The sequence below is a fragment of the Neolamprologus brichardi genome, chromosome 6 (genome assembly GCF_056152115.1).
Source record: "Neolamprologus brichardi isolate AB-2024 chromosome 6, ASM5615211v1, whole genome shotgun sequence".
NCBI classification, from domain to species: Eukaryota; Metazoa; Chordata; class Actinopteri; order Cichliformes; family Cichlidae; genus Neolamprologus; species Neolamprologus brichardi.
The window spans coordinates 9,949,989-9,967,276 of NC_142109.1; the positions used below are offsets into that span (position 1 = coordinate 9,949,989).

The 17,288-nt window shown below is 41.2% G+C and overlaps 1 protein-coding gene across 2 annotated transcripts in view; it reads left to right on the plus strand.

Annotated features, from left to right (window-relative positions):
- The first annotated feature begins 7,956 nt into the window (after positions 1 to 7,956).
- The window catches only part of prkcba (protein kinase C, beta a), a 37,842-nt gene continuing 28,510 nt past the window's right edge, over positions 7,957 to 17,288 (plus strand). Inside the window, exons 1-2 of one of the 2 annotated variants that reach the window (XM_087841647.1) lie at positions 7,957 to 8,511; positions 8,962 to 8,993. In XM_087841647.1, the coding sequence (XP_087697773.1) occupies positions 8,348 to 8,511; positions 8,962 to 8,993 (196 nt within the window). In that variant the 5' untranslated portion in view covers positions 7,957 to 8,347. The remainder of the gene's footprint in view (positions 8,512 to 8,961; positions 8,994 to 17,288) is intronic. The other variant, XM_087841646.1, reaches the window with a different exon arrangement.

Here is a 17,288-nt window from a genome sequence, read left to right on the forward strand (position 1 = left end):
TCTGGACCTTGTTACATGGTGCATTATCTTACTTACTTTGATTGGTGCAGTGTGGTCATGGTGTGGACATCGTCAGCAATGCTGCAGTGCTGAAATGATGCTCAGTTGGTGGTAAGAGGCCCAAAGTGTACCAACATCCTTACACCAACACCAGCAGGATGAAGTGTTGATACAAGACCGGATGGATAATGGCTTTCATGCTGTTTATGCCTAAATCTGACCTCACGCTGGCTTTAATCTCAGTTTCCTGCTCTTAGCTGAAAGCTGTAGCATCCAGTATTGTCCTCTGCTGCTGTAGCCCATCAAATCAGTTGAGTTCAACTGGTGTGTGCATTGACGTGCTCTTTTGCATACCTCGATACTCAGTTTGTCTTGACTATCTCTACATCTCTAAATGCACAGAGTTGCTCCCATGTGATTGACTGATTAGATATTTGTATGAATGGGCACTTGAACAGGTGGAAATGGTGAAAGTGTGCAGTGAGATCTGCCTCGCACTCCATAGAGAGTGAACAAACGTCCTGGAACATTTCTAGAGTTGGCAGGAAATGAATCAACCTTTGGAACGAAGCAAGGCTTTAATTTGACACAATTTATTGATTTAGGGATGATCAAAACAAACACAAAAGCAAAATCAGTGAAGATAAACAGCACTACGGAGTTCTTTAAACTAAAAATCATTTAAAAGCAGAGGAACTTCTGCCAAGTTGTTCAGTTTACAATGGTGTGAAAGTACTTTACTACCTGGCTGAGTTTCCCAGACTCTCACACCTACTTTCCAAAGAGTTCAATTATTTGTGCACGGGCATGAAAACAGGCAACGCGCCAGGTCCATCTCAGTTTCTGTTTGTACTTCTGCTACCGTCGACCATGTTCAGTGCTGGACTGATCTGTCACCTCTGTTTTGGCAGAAGTGGTGTTCAAAGGAAAAATGGGAGTGTGAGTGAAATTTGGATCAAGTTCAGAGCTTGAACAAGTTTGCACAGGACAGCAGTTCCAACACTGCCTGTGTATTTCCTAGAAAAAATGAGCCCTTAGATTTTTTTTCAAGCAATTTATTGAACATTTGCACCACAGACTAATGGTGGAAAGCTTAATCCCATAAACACTCATTATAAACACCAGTATCTAAACTACACAGATATTTGCCTCAGAGTGTCTACAAACTCCAGCAACACCTGTTTACCTGTTTTTCCAGATATTCCGACTATTACACAAGCATATTCTTGTTGAATTCACTGTTTATCAGTGATTAGCGTGATCTTTTGCCTACTTTTATGATTTTTTTCCCATCAGACTTCTCTCTAGAGACATAACGCTCACATATTTTCCATACACAAACATTTAAAAATAAATTTTTTTAAGTGAAATGTAATTAAAATTAGATCTCTAGATTATGTTGACCTTAAAAAAGGCATGGGAAATAAAAAGCATTTTACTGTTTTTCAGTTTTCTTTAATAGCGAGAAGCATCACATGCAGACGGGGAAAATATAGGTGAAAAGCAACCAGTGAGGTTATCTGCCACTGATAAGTGTGACTTGATCTTTTGATCTTATTTTAGTGTGCTAAAAATGTTTTGCACGTGAATTCCTACACAATCATCTTAGTCATGCCAACTGAGACTCTTGTTTTCATTCAATCATTAAAGCCATCATTGCAGCTAAAACTGATTGCTGGAATGGCTGCTCTGAGTTGTGGGAAGGTGACAGACTGACACCTTTTAGCCCATTTTCTCACATGAAACCTGTAACATGACAGGTTCAAATATTCATAAAAGGCAGAGGTTTCCGTCATTCACACATAACCTCCTACACATAACGCTGCCATTCCAGAGAGACTGAAGGAACAGCGTTTAATATAAACAGGAATCAAAGGAAACACCCCACCGCCTACACTTTAAATAGACTTGTATACCTTGTTTTATGGATCACATGTGGATTGTGCAAATGTGAGTAGCAAATAACAGAATATTAATTCAGTGTGTTACTTTAATCACTATAAAAACACTTTTCAGCAATACAACATTGCTGATTTTCTCATTGCAGCAATAGCTTTCTGTCTTTTAGATGTACACTCACTGACCACTTTATTGGGTACACATGCTAGCACTGGGTTGGCCCCCTACCTCAGCGGTTGCTGGAAACACTCCTCAGATGCTCAGTTGGCTGACTTTGGAGTACAATGAACTCATTGTCATGTCCAAGAAGATTCCCTTGAATTCCCTTGAGATGATATGAGTTTTGTGACATGGTGTATAAAAAAAGACTATGCTATGATCGTGAAGGCATCAACATGGTCAGTAACAACACTCAGATGGGCTGTGGTGTTAAATAATGCTGGTACTGCTGTACAGTTGGTACTGAGTGTACCAATTAAGTATCCCTTACACCACCTGAAACACTGATGCAAGGCAGGATGCATCCATGCTTTCTTGTTGTTTATGCAATCATCTCAATGTTGCATCAGAAATCAAGACTGATGAGGGCATGCATGTTGTGCATTCAGAGGTGCTCTGTTGCATACCTTGGCTGTAACAGTGGTAGAGTTACTGTTGCCTTCCTCTCACCTTTCAGCAGTCTGGAGCCTCTGACTGCCACAAGGCATTTTCACCCAGAGAGCTGCAGCTCACAGGATATTTTCTCTTTTCCAGACCATTATCTGTAAACCCTAGAGATGGTTATGGGCTGAAAAACTCAGTAGATCAGCACTTTCTGAAATATTCAGACCAGCCTGTCTGGCACCAACAACCATGCCACATTCAAAGTCACTTAAATCCCCTTTGTTCCCCAATCAGATGCTCAGTTTGTACTTCAAGCAGGTCATCTTCGCTTTGTATACATACTTAAAAGCACATTTGCTACCACGTGATTGGCTGACTAGATATTTGTGTTAATGAGCAGATGAACAGATGTACCTAATGAAGTGGCCATTTGTGGTTATATAGACAAACACCCATACACATTTTAGTACATTTTAATGAACCGATCAGATAACCTTTGTCACTCTAACAGCTGCACAGAGTGAAGTATAGAACATTATCTGGCTGTTCGAGCCTGGTTGATCCTGTTTTTGTGTTGAGGACCAGAGATGGGCAGTAACGCGTTACTTGTAACGCGTTACTGTAATCCGATTACTTTTTTCAAGTAACGAGTAAAGTAAGGGATTACTATTGCAAAAACGGTAATTAGATTACCGTTACTTTCCCGTAGGAATGCTGCGTTACTGCGTTACTAAAACCGTGATTTTCTTGCGAGAATGTCTCATGACAGTGACCTAAGCGAGTGTAATGTTCATGACAACAGCTGTGTGCAGATCAACAATGGATAATATATCGAGTGCGGGAGAGAGTATGAGCGTGCAGCGTTTAAAGCGTGGAAGTACTGACCTTATTTTGAGTTTGATTCCGTAAAAAGTGACAAAAACATTAGTGTCCGCTGTGCGTGGGAAGAAAACTTCTTTTTACAGCGAAAAAAAACCCCTAAACTTCCAAGCAAGCACCGAGTAGCTACGACATAATGAGAAACTCACAGAGAAACTGCGTATCCTTCCACTGACCGCTGCGGCACACCTGCACCAGGATAAACCTCCGCCTACTCTACTCCTTCTTTACAGGTGAAAATAGAGCAAAAGGACCGCTAGTCTTTGACTTTATTTATTTTCTGCTGTGTTTTACTTGCATCTGAAAGAGTGAGTGTAAGCACAAAAAAAAAAAAAAAAAAAAAAAAAAAAAAAAAAAAAAAATTATATATATATATATATATATATATATATATATATATATATATATGCTGGAATGTGCAGAAAATAGGTTTAAATGTTAAACTAATTTCTTCCAGTCAGAGAATGGTGCATATAATTAAAATTTTGCTTCATGCATTAAGTTAAAAGATTAAAACTAACGAAACAAGTTTTAAAAAGAGAGTTTTCCATTTGATTACATTTTGTATGATGATTATGTAGAAAAAGTAGAATTGGGCTGAAAGATCTATCGCTTTATCACCTATTCAGGTTGTAAATCATGTTTTTAAAAAGTAACTAAGTAACTAAGTAATTAATTATTTTTTACCTTATGTCTAAATTTTATTTTGCCATGTTTATTATATTTTATTGCTGCTATTGTTCTTGTGTTATTGTAAGGTGACCTTGAGGGTCTGAAAGGTGCCTATAGATAAAATTATTATTATTTTTATATTATTAATATTATATTATAAGGAAAATATGAATGGTGGAGACTGCTGTGTGCACCTCCAACAAACAACTATTCCTATGATGTTTTGTCATATTCAGGTCATTGTGTGTGCAGAAAAAAAAGCCTGTTTAACATATATAACTGTGTCAGAGATCACAGTGTAACAGTCAGTTTTTGCTTGACCCCAGTGAGGCTGTTCTCCCTAACAGTCTTTTGGAGACTCAAGATTTACAAGAGGCAGGTCTGCATACTGTAATTTCATGTGTTAGTTTTTATTAATCTGATGGAATGCATCCTGACTTGTTGTAAGTGGAAAGGTATATTCAAATATTGCAAAGGCCCCACCCATGGTAGCTTTACCGTAGAAGTGTTTAAGGTGCTCATTCGGACACGAAGGCGACACTTCTGTATTTGGTCAGATAACCGGAAAGCCCGATCCAATAAAGGTTTGAAGAGGTTTAATTAGTGTTTAACAAGACAATGAGAAAAACAAAACATTTTTGGTCAATCCTCCCGATACAGCTCTGAATTCTCCTGGTTTTACACTGAAAAACCTCGCCTCCCTTCTGTCATTTTAAAAATATAACAGGACAAGATTATTGTAGAGCTAAGCTGACATGTCTTAACTGATGTTCAATTCAAGCAATTACAATTCTCTAACAAAAATAACTGACTTGCAAACTCCCAGGGACAGAAAAAAAATGCAGTCTTGTGAGATTTGGGTGAATTAATACATTTATCTTCCTTCGTGATCCCAACCTCATATCAGTAGCCTGCACAGGAAGCTTAAGCAAGACTTTACCACAGCCTGTCAGTTTTAAAAAAAGATGCCTGGAGCAACATGCTGCGTTTACCTCGGCTAGTTCAACCTGCTGAAACGTCAGATTAAATGCATACTGTACATACTTGACCTGCTTTGTACTTGCCAGTGTGTTTATTTCTCGAGGAACCAATGAGCACTCTAACACTGAAAGGATTATTTGATTAATCAGTGAGTCACTTGCAGTGTTGGGGAGTAACGGAATACATGTACCGCCGTTACGTATTTAAAATACAAAATATGAGTAACTGTATTCCGTTACAGTTACCGTTTAAAAAGGTGGTATTTAGAATACAGTTACTTTGTTGAAATAAATGGATTACACGGTGGTACTTCCCTGTTTCATATTGTCGCGGGTCAGGACTGTTTGAGTTTTGTTTGACAGCTACGTTCTGTTGTTCCAGGCGGCAGCGTTACGGTTGCCATGGTTACAAGGTGACGCTCTCTCTCTGCGTGTTTCCTGGGTGAGAGAGCGCCTGTTGTTGTTGTGCTAAGCTAATAGGCAGAATGCTACCGGTATAGCTCTAAAGAATGTAGCATCATAGGCAGTGTAGTCCGTGCTGCAGGGAGAATGGACTGCCATACCCGTTATGTGTCTGTGAGCGAGGGAGGGAGAAAAAGGAAAAGTACGAGTTGTCATCGAGCAAAAACGGGAGCTGGAAGCATGTAAATATAATAATAACCACTGCAGCCAAGAAAAGTGCCTGACGAGCCCAGTTGTAAGTAAGCTATTAAGACTCGACTGTACACCGTGTTCGTGTTTTCCTCCAAAAACAATAAGTTCCGTTGGAGCAGCCTTTCAATGCCTCTCTCTGTCTCTCGCTAGCAAAGTTGACCCAGACAACAAAGTAAAGCTAGTTTTCAGCTACGAGCCTGACACGAACCGACGTATTAGCCAGAGGTCCCTTTACGACGGTTCGGAGCCGCGGACCTTCAGTAACAGTAATAAATCACAGCAATAGTACATTCATGTAGTTGTAAACAGCATGATAATATATTAAGTAATCCAAAGTATTCAGAATACGTTACTCTCATTGAGTAACGTAACGGAATACGTTACAGAATACATTTTGGGGCATGTATTCTGTATTCTGTAATGGAATACATTTTAAAAGTAACCTTCCCAACACTGGTCACTTGACAGAAAACTAATATGTGACAATTATAACAACTGATTAATTCTTTTAAGCTATTTTGAATGTAAAAATACTGAAACAATCAACAGTAGTTTTACAAATGCGATGGTTTGCAATGTTTCCTCCCTGATAATCAAAAGAATTGTAATTAATAATAATTATAATTAAAAACAATAGCAATTCTAATAACATTGTTATTATTGTTATTATTAGTAGAGCCATATAAAAATGTAAATTGACAATAAAAGCAGTTTTGTTAATAAACAAACACAAACTAAAAATGTCTGAAAAATAAATTTTGACTGGCTTCCTCTACAAGAAGATTGCCAGATTCATATACCCTAAAATACAGTTATGAAAAAAAAAGAGCATTTGGGTGTGTGTTATCAAGATGCAACAATCTCAGAGTTCACATTGATTTTTTGCAGTTTCACTGAATGTTGCACGAAGAGCTACATCTCAAACTCAGGCCTCAGTTAGTGTGTTAAATGGTGAAGTTCATGACAGCACATTTAAATTTACACTAAACAGGTATGACTTGTTTGGAAGGGTTGCCAGGAGAAAGCCTCTTCTCTCTAAAAACAACATGGAGCGTGGTTTAGGATTGGAAATTTGTACTCGAGCAAACTACAACACTTGTGGACCAATGTCTTTTGAGCATATGAGACTAAAGTGGAAATGTTGACCACAATGCATGAAGCCATGTTTGATAAAAGCAAAACACGGCATATCAGTACAGGCTGATATCATACCAACTGTCGAGCGTGGTGGAGGAGTGGTGATGATTTGGGTTTGTTTTGCAATCACAGGACCTGGGGAGCTTGAAGTCATTAAGGTGGCCTTGAACTTCTCTAGAGTCAAATGTGAGACCAACAGCTCCGTTTATCAGCTAAAGCTTGGTCCACACTGGATCACTGAACAGGGCAATGACCCAAAACAGAACAGCAAAATCTATGCCACAATGGCTGAAAAAGAAAGGAATGAAGGTGTTGCAACGGTCCAGTCAAAGTCCACACCTCAACCTGATTGAAATTTTCTGATAAAGAGAGCTGTGCATAAACAAATTCCTGCACATCCTCAGTGATCTGAAGCAACACAGTAAAGGCTAAGGGTGGTTCTACAAGCTGCTGATTTAGTTTCTCCACAGAAATGCACAAAGTCCTGTGTACTCAGTTTGTAATGTTCATGCTTCTGACTATGTAGTAGTTTTACTGTATCTGATAAGACTAAAAGGAAAAGCAAACTGTGGGCCTGTCTGTAATCTAGAGACAACAGTATGGCTTACCTGGCTGCACTGTACCTCCGCCTGGTTTCCACTTTGCACTGTAGGAGTCTTTGCATGATTACAGGAACAGCACATTTTTCACTTCCAGAATCCATACTCTCTGTCTACATATATATTGACAAATAGGTGCTGATGATCAAAGTCCACACTGACTCTGAAAAGCTACATTAATAATGCTGAAAACACTGATGACAATAGACACATCTAATTACACTTTACAGAACAAGTCAGAGGTATATAATCAATGAAATATTTAAAAATGTAAGTTTTCATTCAGACACAGAGGCACGAGTTCAACTTGAAATTCTAATGCTCTCTATATGTTTATACTGAAATAAGAGTCTATGACTAAAGGTAGATTTATTTTAGAAAACGGGGTCACAAGATTGGCTAATAATGAGGGACTCTCTGAAATCGGAGCTTCAGGGGCCTCTGACTCACGGGCTCGTGGGCAATCACTGGTTTCTGTTAACTGGCGTCTCAGACTGGTTTGGATGCGTGTGTCTCCAGAAGTCACATCACAGTGAAAGAACGCAGGGCTCGTGGTGCCATAGACGGAGAGAGATCGCTTCAGAGGTGTGCCACACAAACAACACGTCAACGCACAAATACAGAGAGAGAGGAAGAGAGAGAGAGAGTTGTAAGCAGCGGCACATCGGTGAGAAGAGGGAAGCAGGCGCGCGGCACGGGGACCCGCCGGAAGAAGCAGCTGCAGCAGCTTGAGCGCGAGCTGGACGCAGACCCACAAAAACACCGGCAGCACGAGCGACACCGCGGCGGCCAGCGGGGCGAAGAGGAGAAGGAGGCGGCACCTGTACCACGACTCGTCCTCCCCCGCCGCCTCCGTCGCGTCTCTCTCTCCCCTCTCCTCACCCCTCGTTCCTCCTCTCGGACCGCCGCCGCTTCCTCGTTAAGATGGCTGACCCCAACAGCGAAGGAGAGGTGCCGGAGAGCGCGCGCGGCTTTGCCCGTCAGGGAGCCCTCCGTCAGAAGAATGTGCACGAGGTGAAGAACCACAAGTTCATCGCGCGCTTCTTCAAGCAGCCAACCTTCTGCAGCCACTGCACGGACTTCATCTGGTGAGTGTGCGCGCGGGCGTGTGTGTGTGTGAGGGGAAAGGACACAGGTGATTCACTTGCTGCTGCGGCTCAATCGGCCTTCGTCCACACTGACACCGCAGTGTTTCTTTCATTGTCATTGTCATGAAAAACACCGCGGTGCGCCATACACCCCCCAGCCCCCTCCACAATTCTCCACAATGCGACAACACCGCGGGCCTGTCGGGGAGAGATGGCGTGTCGGCAGCCGCAGAGCAGTTGCTGCTGCTCGGTGTTTTTACCGCATCGTCCCGGACACCCATCTCTGACACTGGAGGAATGCTGCTGAAGACACAGGGCCCCGCTGATGTGTGTGTGTGCGCGCGCGCGTGAGATCATGTGTGATTGGATATGTGTGCGCGCGTGCGCGTCACTGCCAATGCATATCTTGTGAATTCCCCAAATCTCACAGCCCTGTCTTTCTGTCCACAGGGGCTTTGGGAAGCAGGGATTCCAGTGCCAAGGTAAGAGCAGCGGCTCATTCACAAATCCCTCTGCTGCATATGGCTGTGGGTGTGTGGACGGATGTTCACTGTCTGAAGGAGTGTTGCTGTGTGTGTGTTTCTTATATTCGGGGGCCTCAGGTCTGCACACTGTTAACGGTGACCTGTTGACTCTTTTGTTGATGGCGGGTTGGTGTTGGCAGGCAGGTGTCAAACTCGAAGCAGGTGCTTGCCAGCAGTGATAAATGAGAGTGGGAAAGCTCCCCGAAGAGGCTCGAGCTGAGGAGACAGTGTGAGATGTAAGAGTAGAAGAGTCGGCGGAGCACTGAAAGCTGAGATGTCTGGTTTTGACCGAGGAGAGATGGCAGGGAGACAGACCAGGAAGTTAGATTTATCATGCTGTTTACATCTGATTGGAGCTGTAAAATGGTGGTGGGCGTGTGTCTGCATGTGGGGGTGGATGGTGATGTGTGGCTGCGGGTGGGTGGCTACTCAAGGTGCTGGTGGGTGTCTAGACATGGACCTCTGCACAAAGCAGTTTCACAAACAGGCCCTTGCAGCAGCACGGTGACACCCCTCAATCACATGCATGCTGCTCAGCTGTGGCGATTGTTGTCGCTCTGTATCACTTCCTCTTCTTCACCATCCTTCTCAGACATCCACCTCAAGTCATTTAGCCTCGGTCATGATCATCCATGTGTGGCTCAGGACGAGGCAGCCAGAGTTTCCACATTAGCCTCTTGTGTAATAGCATTACTAGTGAAAAAGTCCAAGTCCCCTCCTCAACTGCTCTGCTGCTGATACAGGAAATGCACTGGAGGTAGAAAAAATTAACGCTTTATGTGGGTGAGCGAGCGCACACAGGCGCCTGGACTACGGACTGGTGTGCAGTTAATTAGCCTGAGTTGATGACACAAAAAATGTGGAGAGCACAGACTGTCTGCGGGCTTTCTCAGGTAGAGCTGCTGTCAGATAAGGTTTTATTGCGAGTTTCAACCAGCTTAGTGAAAACAGAGCACTCTTAATCATATAGAAAGCCTTTTATGCCTCTGACTGAGAAGAAAGTAAACATCAAAGATATGAAAAGTAGCTAACCAGTCAGACAAACTATCCAGTCAGCACTCGTGTGCATGCAGACCAGAGCTGTGCTCTGTAAGTTAATGCCAAATTTAACAGCAATAATTCAAGTAAGTGTTATTTATTTTTTCCTCAGCTGTTACTTGGGCTGTAAAATAAAATGTACTTAAACCACTTAAAAAAAGTAAACAAAAAATCAGCACAGTTCATCTGTCCAGCTTCGCTAATGTCAAACCAAACTGCTTTTACTGGTGTTCAAAAATAAAACGAGAAACCCCCCGCTGGGTTACAAAGAATGAGGTCTGGGTTATTTCTCTAACTGCAGCTGTCAGATGTCCTCACATGAAGACGTGCACAGAGTGATGCTCTTTGAAACAAGGACAGATGTAAGAATGCGCTCGCTGAGCGTGTCATTTGTGGGTTGCCACACAACAAGAAAGTGACTGAATTTGTCGTCGCTTAACCCGACGCCCTCCAAGAAACCGAAAGACAATAAACATAAACCATAGCCAAGTATTGCATTACTATTTTGTTTGAATTTAATTTAGACTACTCTAGTGAGGAGGTTTTAGAGGTGTGTTTACACCTTCTAACTCCTCGTCAGAGGATTGGTTTAGCGGTGAGGTTAGAATAAGGTTTAGGCCGGTAATGGGAATGCATTATGTCAGTAAATCTACTCATAGAAATGACAATGTAAACATTCATGTGGTCATCCCAGCTCATCAGAGATGAGCTCAAATTTGACAATGTGCTGACCTCAGAAATACAACCAATGAGTACCAAATGGTTCCTGTCTGATCTTGGAAGCTAAGTGGGGGTTGAGCTCGGTTGATATTTGGACAGGACTAGGTGTTGTAAGTTTGGATGTAGCTGTGCCTCAGAAGGTAGAGCATCCACTAATTAAAAGGTCGGTGGTTCTGTGGATGCTATTTAAGGTACTGAACCCCCAAAGTTTCATCTGATGCATCCATTGGAGTGTGAGTGTGTGCATGATGGTTTAAAAAGCCAGTCCATTTCTAGAGGGAGGTGAAGAGCAGGGCGATATGACCAAAAGCATTTATCATGATACAGATTTGAAAATTTGCGATAACGATATAACTGATGATATAATTGACACTAGACAAAATACTTTACAACTCCACAATTTTATTAGTGAAAAAAAAAACAAAAACATCAATGTATTTTCACTTAAACAAGCAGCTGTTTTTTGCATTAAAGTTATATAAAAATGTAACAGTGCAAATGCAAATTCCTTGCTGACAGTTTAACCAAAAGGCATTTTCAGTGGAAATTGGCCAACATATCCTCAGCATAACCGTGTTTAATATCCACAAAACTTAGAAAGAGGTTATACACACGCAATACGGTAATATTATGTTGAAGCACCGTACGTATCACTCCGCGAGGCTCCTGCCTACGGGAGCCGTAATGCTCCATAGGCTCCGTACCCATATTCTATCGCGATATTTCATTTTCTTGTCGTTGCCCAACATTATACCGGTATTACCGTGAATGGTATGATATGGCCCAGCCCTAACAGACACATTAACACACACACATACAAAGATGTCTTTATTTATGAGTGAAAGAAAAAGAAGTCATTTAATAAATTTGACTTTGCAGGTTCTCATTGATCCAGATCAGAGTAGTTTTAAGCGCTTGAGTTGAAGCCAGCTGGACTTCTTTTTAGGTTTGTTATGGCCTTCAGAATCGAAAAAGGGTCTCGGATGAAAGCTGAAGGGTATTCATGAACCTAAAATCAAGTCCAGCTTAATTTATAAAACTTATAAGTAATTTTAAATTTGATGTAACCACTGCATAATTGAGATGAAAAAACATCATGTCAGAGCACCGTTAGTCTCAGGAATTCAGCTCAAACATAAGAGCTGTTTGATAAAGATGGCGGGAAGGAAGGACAGCTTTCAAATGCCTGAGGTGTCCTGCGGTGCACAAACATGACAAATGTGTCTGTGCAGCGTATAATCAGCTGTAATCTAATAAAAATAATGCTGCATGTGTCTGAGGAGCACAGCAGTATGAGACGGTGCTTCTGAATGAATTAGCCCGTGTGATATGACAGTGATCTTAAAGGTAACCGAAAAGGTTAAAGTAAGCTCAAACACCACAGAAAAAACACATCCTGTCAAAATCACGTGATCCTTATCTAGCCAAATCAACTTCTGCCATTCAAAAAGGCTGAAGAGCAGCTTGTGTATCAGCCCCTCCCACCTTTAATTTTACTCATGCTCAGAAAGTCCGCTGCCATGCAGAGCGGACTTTCTTTCGCCGTGTCGTCTTTGGGGACCCTGTTCTTCCTGTTCAGGGTGGTTCTTGGTAAAAGTGATCACGTGAACAGATCGAAATGTTGGTATGAATTACAACAAGAAGAACAAGTACGGTCAAAAGTTGACCTGTGCTTGTACCGCACATTGAAACTTCTATAAATATGGAGTATGTAAATTAAATGTGGATCAAACAAATATTCACCTCGAGTATCCAGTGAACACTGAACGCCTAGTTGGCATCCTGTTCTTGTTTCAGATGTGTGGGCCTACATATACACTTTGCTGATGCTTTCTAGAGTTCGACAGCTTTAGAAACAAGCAAACGATTATCTTGAATTCTCAGGAAGTGCTGTGTTGCTTATTTAGTGGTTAAATCATAACGTTGCTAAATTAGTTTGAGAAGTGAGCACAAGTTTAGATTTTAATGCGATAGCCTGAAAGATGTGCAGATACAATCACAGTTGATGCTTCGTTGTTGGAAACCGTGCAGTACTACAGCTTTGTATTGCTTTTATATTAATCAGATGTAGAGTTCAGCAGCTAAAGCTTTGTTTGCAGTTCACATATAAAGACAAAAAGAGAGTCGTCCTTCAGATTTTCAGTGCACAGTTTGTTAGATACTGAAAGGCTACTTGAAGTTGTTTATCCATTAATAATGTGATTAAATTTTTACGCTGTGTTTTGATGGTTTGGTTTTTGTGACGCACCAGTCCCTCAGTCAGTCACTCAGTCATGCTTTGATATTTCACTGAACAAATTCATCTTTTCCAACTGAATGATTCATGAGTAAAATAACTGATACAGTAATCAGTTGCAACCCTTCTTCATATTTAAGTAACTGCACTGAACAACCTAATGTAAAGTGCGTGTCTTTGGGCTGTGGGAGGAAACCCCTGTAGGCACAAGGAAACTTTAAGAATATCACAGCAGACCCAGAGGTTTGAACCCAGGAACCTACCTGCTGTGAGGTGTAACTGATACGTGTAGATGTGGATGTGAGAATGTGTGGTTATCCTTTGCTCTGTGTTAGCCCTGTGATAGACTGGCAAACTGTCACCACTCTTAGTTGGATAAGCTGTTACGGGCTTAGTTAAACATGCCTAGAAATCTCTTAGGAACCTCCGGCACTGGTGAAAATGTGTGTTACTCGACTGGTTGGTGACTAGTTGCTGGCCGACTATAAAATTATTTGCATTAAAAACCTCCCTGTGATTGCTTTGGTCGTCAGCAGATTGCTGTGGCCTCTTGTTGTTTGGAGACCATTCACCTTCAAAGTAAAAGCTGTGTATTTCAAAAGGTGCAGCTTTTGAAGGTGACTATCTGTTTGTAGTTTGCGTTGCACTTTTCACAGTTTCACTGCCTCTGGGCAAGCAGTTGTCGAGTGTTTCCCAACAAACCGCTTTTATCCACGCTAACTGAAGGCAACCATAGCAACCTGCTAACAACCAAAGTAATTGCAAGTGCACTGTACTGTAGACCTCTTTGCAGCCAGTTAAACCTAGCAGCTGCTAGGAAACACTTGCCAACCCGTTGCGGAAAGCACATTTTTCCCTAGCAACCTTTGATTGTTGTGGGTAAGTGGGATCATCCACAGGTGTCAAGGTATGTGTGAATGGGGCTTCAGAAAATGAATGGAGAGCAAAGGAAAACATTTAAAGGTGCTAAAATCATTTCCTTCCATAAAGAAGGAAAAAAGTTTGCAAGTTTTTTCTGTGAATTTAACCAGATGTGACAGCCGGTGGAGAAATTTCTAAATAAACTTTTGTAAAGATTTCGCACCACAAGCTTCTGCTTTTTGTGAGGATTGGTTCTATAACTTCTGTAAATAATCGGCTGAACTTTTATTCATGACTTTGGAAACAGCCACTGACAAAATGGTTACACTGTTACGTCCTTTAGTAGCTGCGTTGAATTTATAGGTTAAATAACTTAAAATATATAAAAGTGTTGAGAATAAAGGAACTTTAAAAGGGGCCCACTTTAAAGTAAAAATAGCCATTTTAATTATATTTGAATGTTATGGCATTAAGTCAGATAATCTACATATAAGTTGCGTAAAAGAAAGGGGCTTTTTCCTCTGCTGTGTTTTACCTGAGCTGAGAGAAAAGTGTTTAGATGCTAAGAGTGAACGCTGGTGCTTTAAGAGTCCTGAGAGAGAAAGAAGAAGGGTGTAGATTAGGTTATTGCGAATGGGAGGTGCACAAACCCCCCCCCCCCCCCCCCCCCCCCCCCCCCCCACACAGCAAGTCAACAACACTGTTGTCGTTTTGGTTTGAAGGAATTTCATGCGTGTAGTAAGGACTTGTTCTGACGTGCAGGGTGGATTGTATGTGCACGTGAGTGTGGGCGGAGGGGGGTGTCCAGCAGGAGACACACTATGTTTCGTACATGTGATATAGGTATCTTATGCCCGTTGTGGGTGTGTTGGATTCCTGTTCTGCAGGTATTCAAAGATCTCTATTCTTTCTTTCTTTTCCCAGCTTTTCATTTTTCTTTTACTGGTCCTCGTTTGTATATGTGTGCACACCTGAGTGCACCGCGGGCAAAAAAAAGAGGAAGTTACTGTTGTTGTTTCCTGCTGCAGTCAGATGCAGGTGTCTGAACTGAGGTTGGACTGGCTGTGTTAAGGACAGTTTTCAGTTCAGCTAACGTGCCATGATTTCAGGGAACGTTTCACAAGTGAAAACCACATTAGACAAATTTAAAATGCCGCAAAGTGGTTATAAATTATGGCTGGGATTTATGAGTCGCTGAGATGGGAAGGGAGAAGAAGTAGTTGGTTTAATGATAAAAGGCCTCTTCTAAATCGCAATTTTAATGGCTCCCAGTATTTAAAGCACAGGCAGTGGTGTGCAAAATTGCAGCTCTGTCGAAGCATTCCCAGCAAGCCCTGGCAGGAGATGGTGAGCCAGATAGTGGTACGATCTATGACATGATTACTCGTGTCATTATTTATACCTATTCTTTCCTGCTGTGACAAGTCAAATTTTCTCAAGTGACAGGCTGGTTCCCTTTAAGTGCTTTTACTTCTGAAATGCAGCCCTGAAGCAATTTCCATGGAAGGTATTTATTTAGACTTGCAACTTTCCTTCCTGCATGTTGATGTTTGAGTGCTAAGCAAATAATCTAATCATTACCAGAAACAATCAGGCTTGCACTCAATGGCCACCTCATTACGTACACCTTCCGAGTGCCAGCTTGGACCCAGCTTTTTCCTTCAGAACTGTGTTAATCCTTCACCTTATTGATTCAGCTACATGCTGACTGTGAAGGCCATCATGAGCTCACTGTCATGTTCAAGAAACCAGTTTGAGATGATTAGAGCTTTGTGACATGACGTGCTATCTTGCTTGGACGCAGCCATAAGAAGATACACTGTGCTCATAAAGGTATTGACATGGTCAGCAACAATATTTGGGTGGGCTGTGGCATTTTAAATGATGTGGCAAAGTGTGCCAAAAAGTACCCACCCCCCACAATTACACCTCCTTCAGCAGCCTTATCCGTTGCTACAGAGCAGCATGGATCTGTTGCTTTGTGATGTTTATGCCGACTTCTGACCCTGCCATCTAAATGTTGCAGCAAAAGTTGAGCCTCATCAGACCAGGCAGCTATTTTCCAATGTATTACACAGTTTAATGAGTCTTGGCATGTTGCAGCCTCAGTTTCCTGTTCTGACAAGATTGGGAACTGATGTTGGCATTAAGCAGCTGAACAGGTGTACTTAACAAAGTAGCCTGTTAGTGTATTTTGACAGTTTGTAGAATAAACAGGGAAATTTATTCAAATTCTGTTTAAACAGCATCTGCATAACACCCAAAGGTCATTGGTCCAAAATCTTGTGAGTTATTCCACATAATTTCAGAGTTTGTGGAGAGATTTGTAAATAAATCAATAAATAAAAAGAATGCCTGACAACAATTTGACATTTTATTTGTAGCCTTTTGTTCAAATGTTGAGTTGGTCATTTTTTTTGTATGACTCTGGAAACAGCAAATATCAAGTGTTGGTAGTTTGCATTGAACTTCTAGTTTAAGTGACTTGATATAAGACGCCTAAGCTGGGGACATTCTGATTGAAAGTCTCCTTTAATCTGACTATTTCTGAAACTGTAGTTAAGACTGGCTTTACGGTAAGGCCCTGTCTATTTGTTTTGGCCTCGCTGACATGTAAACAGCATTTTAGGCCATTGAGGAAAGGACTCTTAAAAACACCCATGCAGGGTGAAAATGTACAAAAAAAAATTCTTATATCTATGTGTGAACAAAGAAAACAAAGATTTTGTTTTACAGTATGAAAGGCGTCCACCTTCCTCTATTTATTTATTTATTTATTTATTTTTGTTTGTTTGTTTTTTACGTCAGACTGCGCGCTGTGTTTGTGTTTGCAGGGTTCCAGTTGGCTAACATTTCCATACAGTTAGGGTTATATTGCTACATGTTGCTTTTTTTTTTTTTTTTTTTTTTTTTTGCAAATGCAGAGATGTCTTTAGAAGTAAAAGCAGATCTGTGTTTTTAAAGAAGAGCATATATGAAAGTAACATAAAAATAGACATTTTATTGATATTTAAACAGTGGGTATAATACTTGAACTATTTTAAAAAATATCTAAAAATCTAGTAGCAGTTTATAATTACGGTACATTTGGATAGCCGTTAACCTGCGCTAGCTGAACTGTTGCTGTTCATTACAACAATGAGTCAGCCTGGCTACCATGTTGCACTCCTCATGTAGATACAGTATCTTTAAGTCATACGTCATTGGCTGTTTCCGGGTCCAAACTCCGCTGCAGGTCCCAAAGTCAAACAAACACTGCGGCATCACTGAGAGTTAAAAACTGTTTAAATTCATCTTTAATAAAATGATCAGTGTGACTCCTCTACAGGTGTAACAATTAAGTTTAACATCCAGATGTTATCACATGTTCTGACTGAGTGATTCCTGAAAAATTAAAA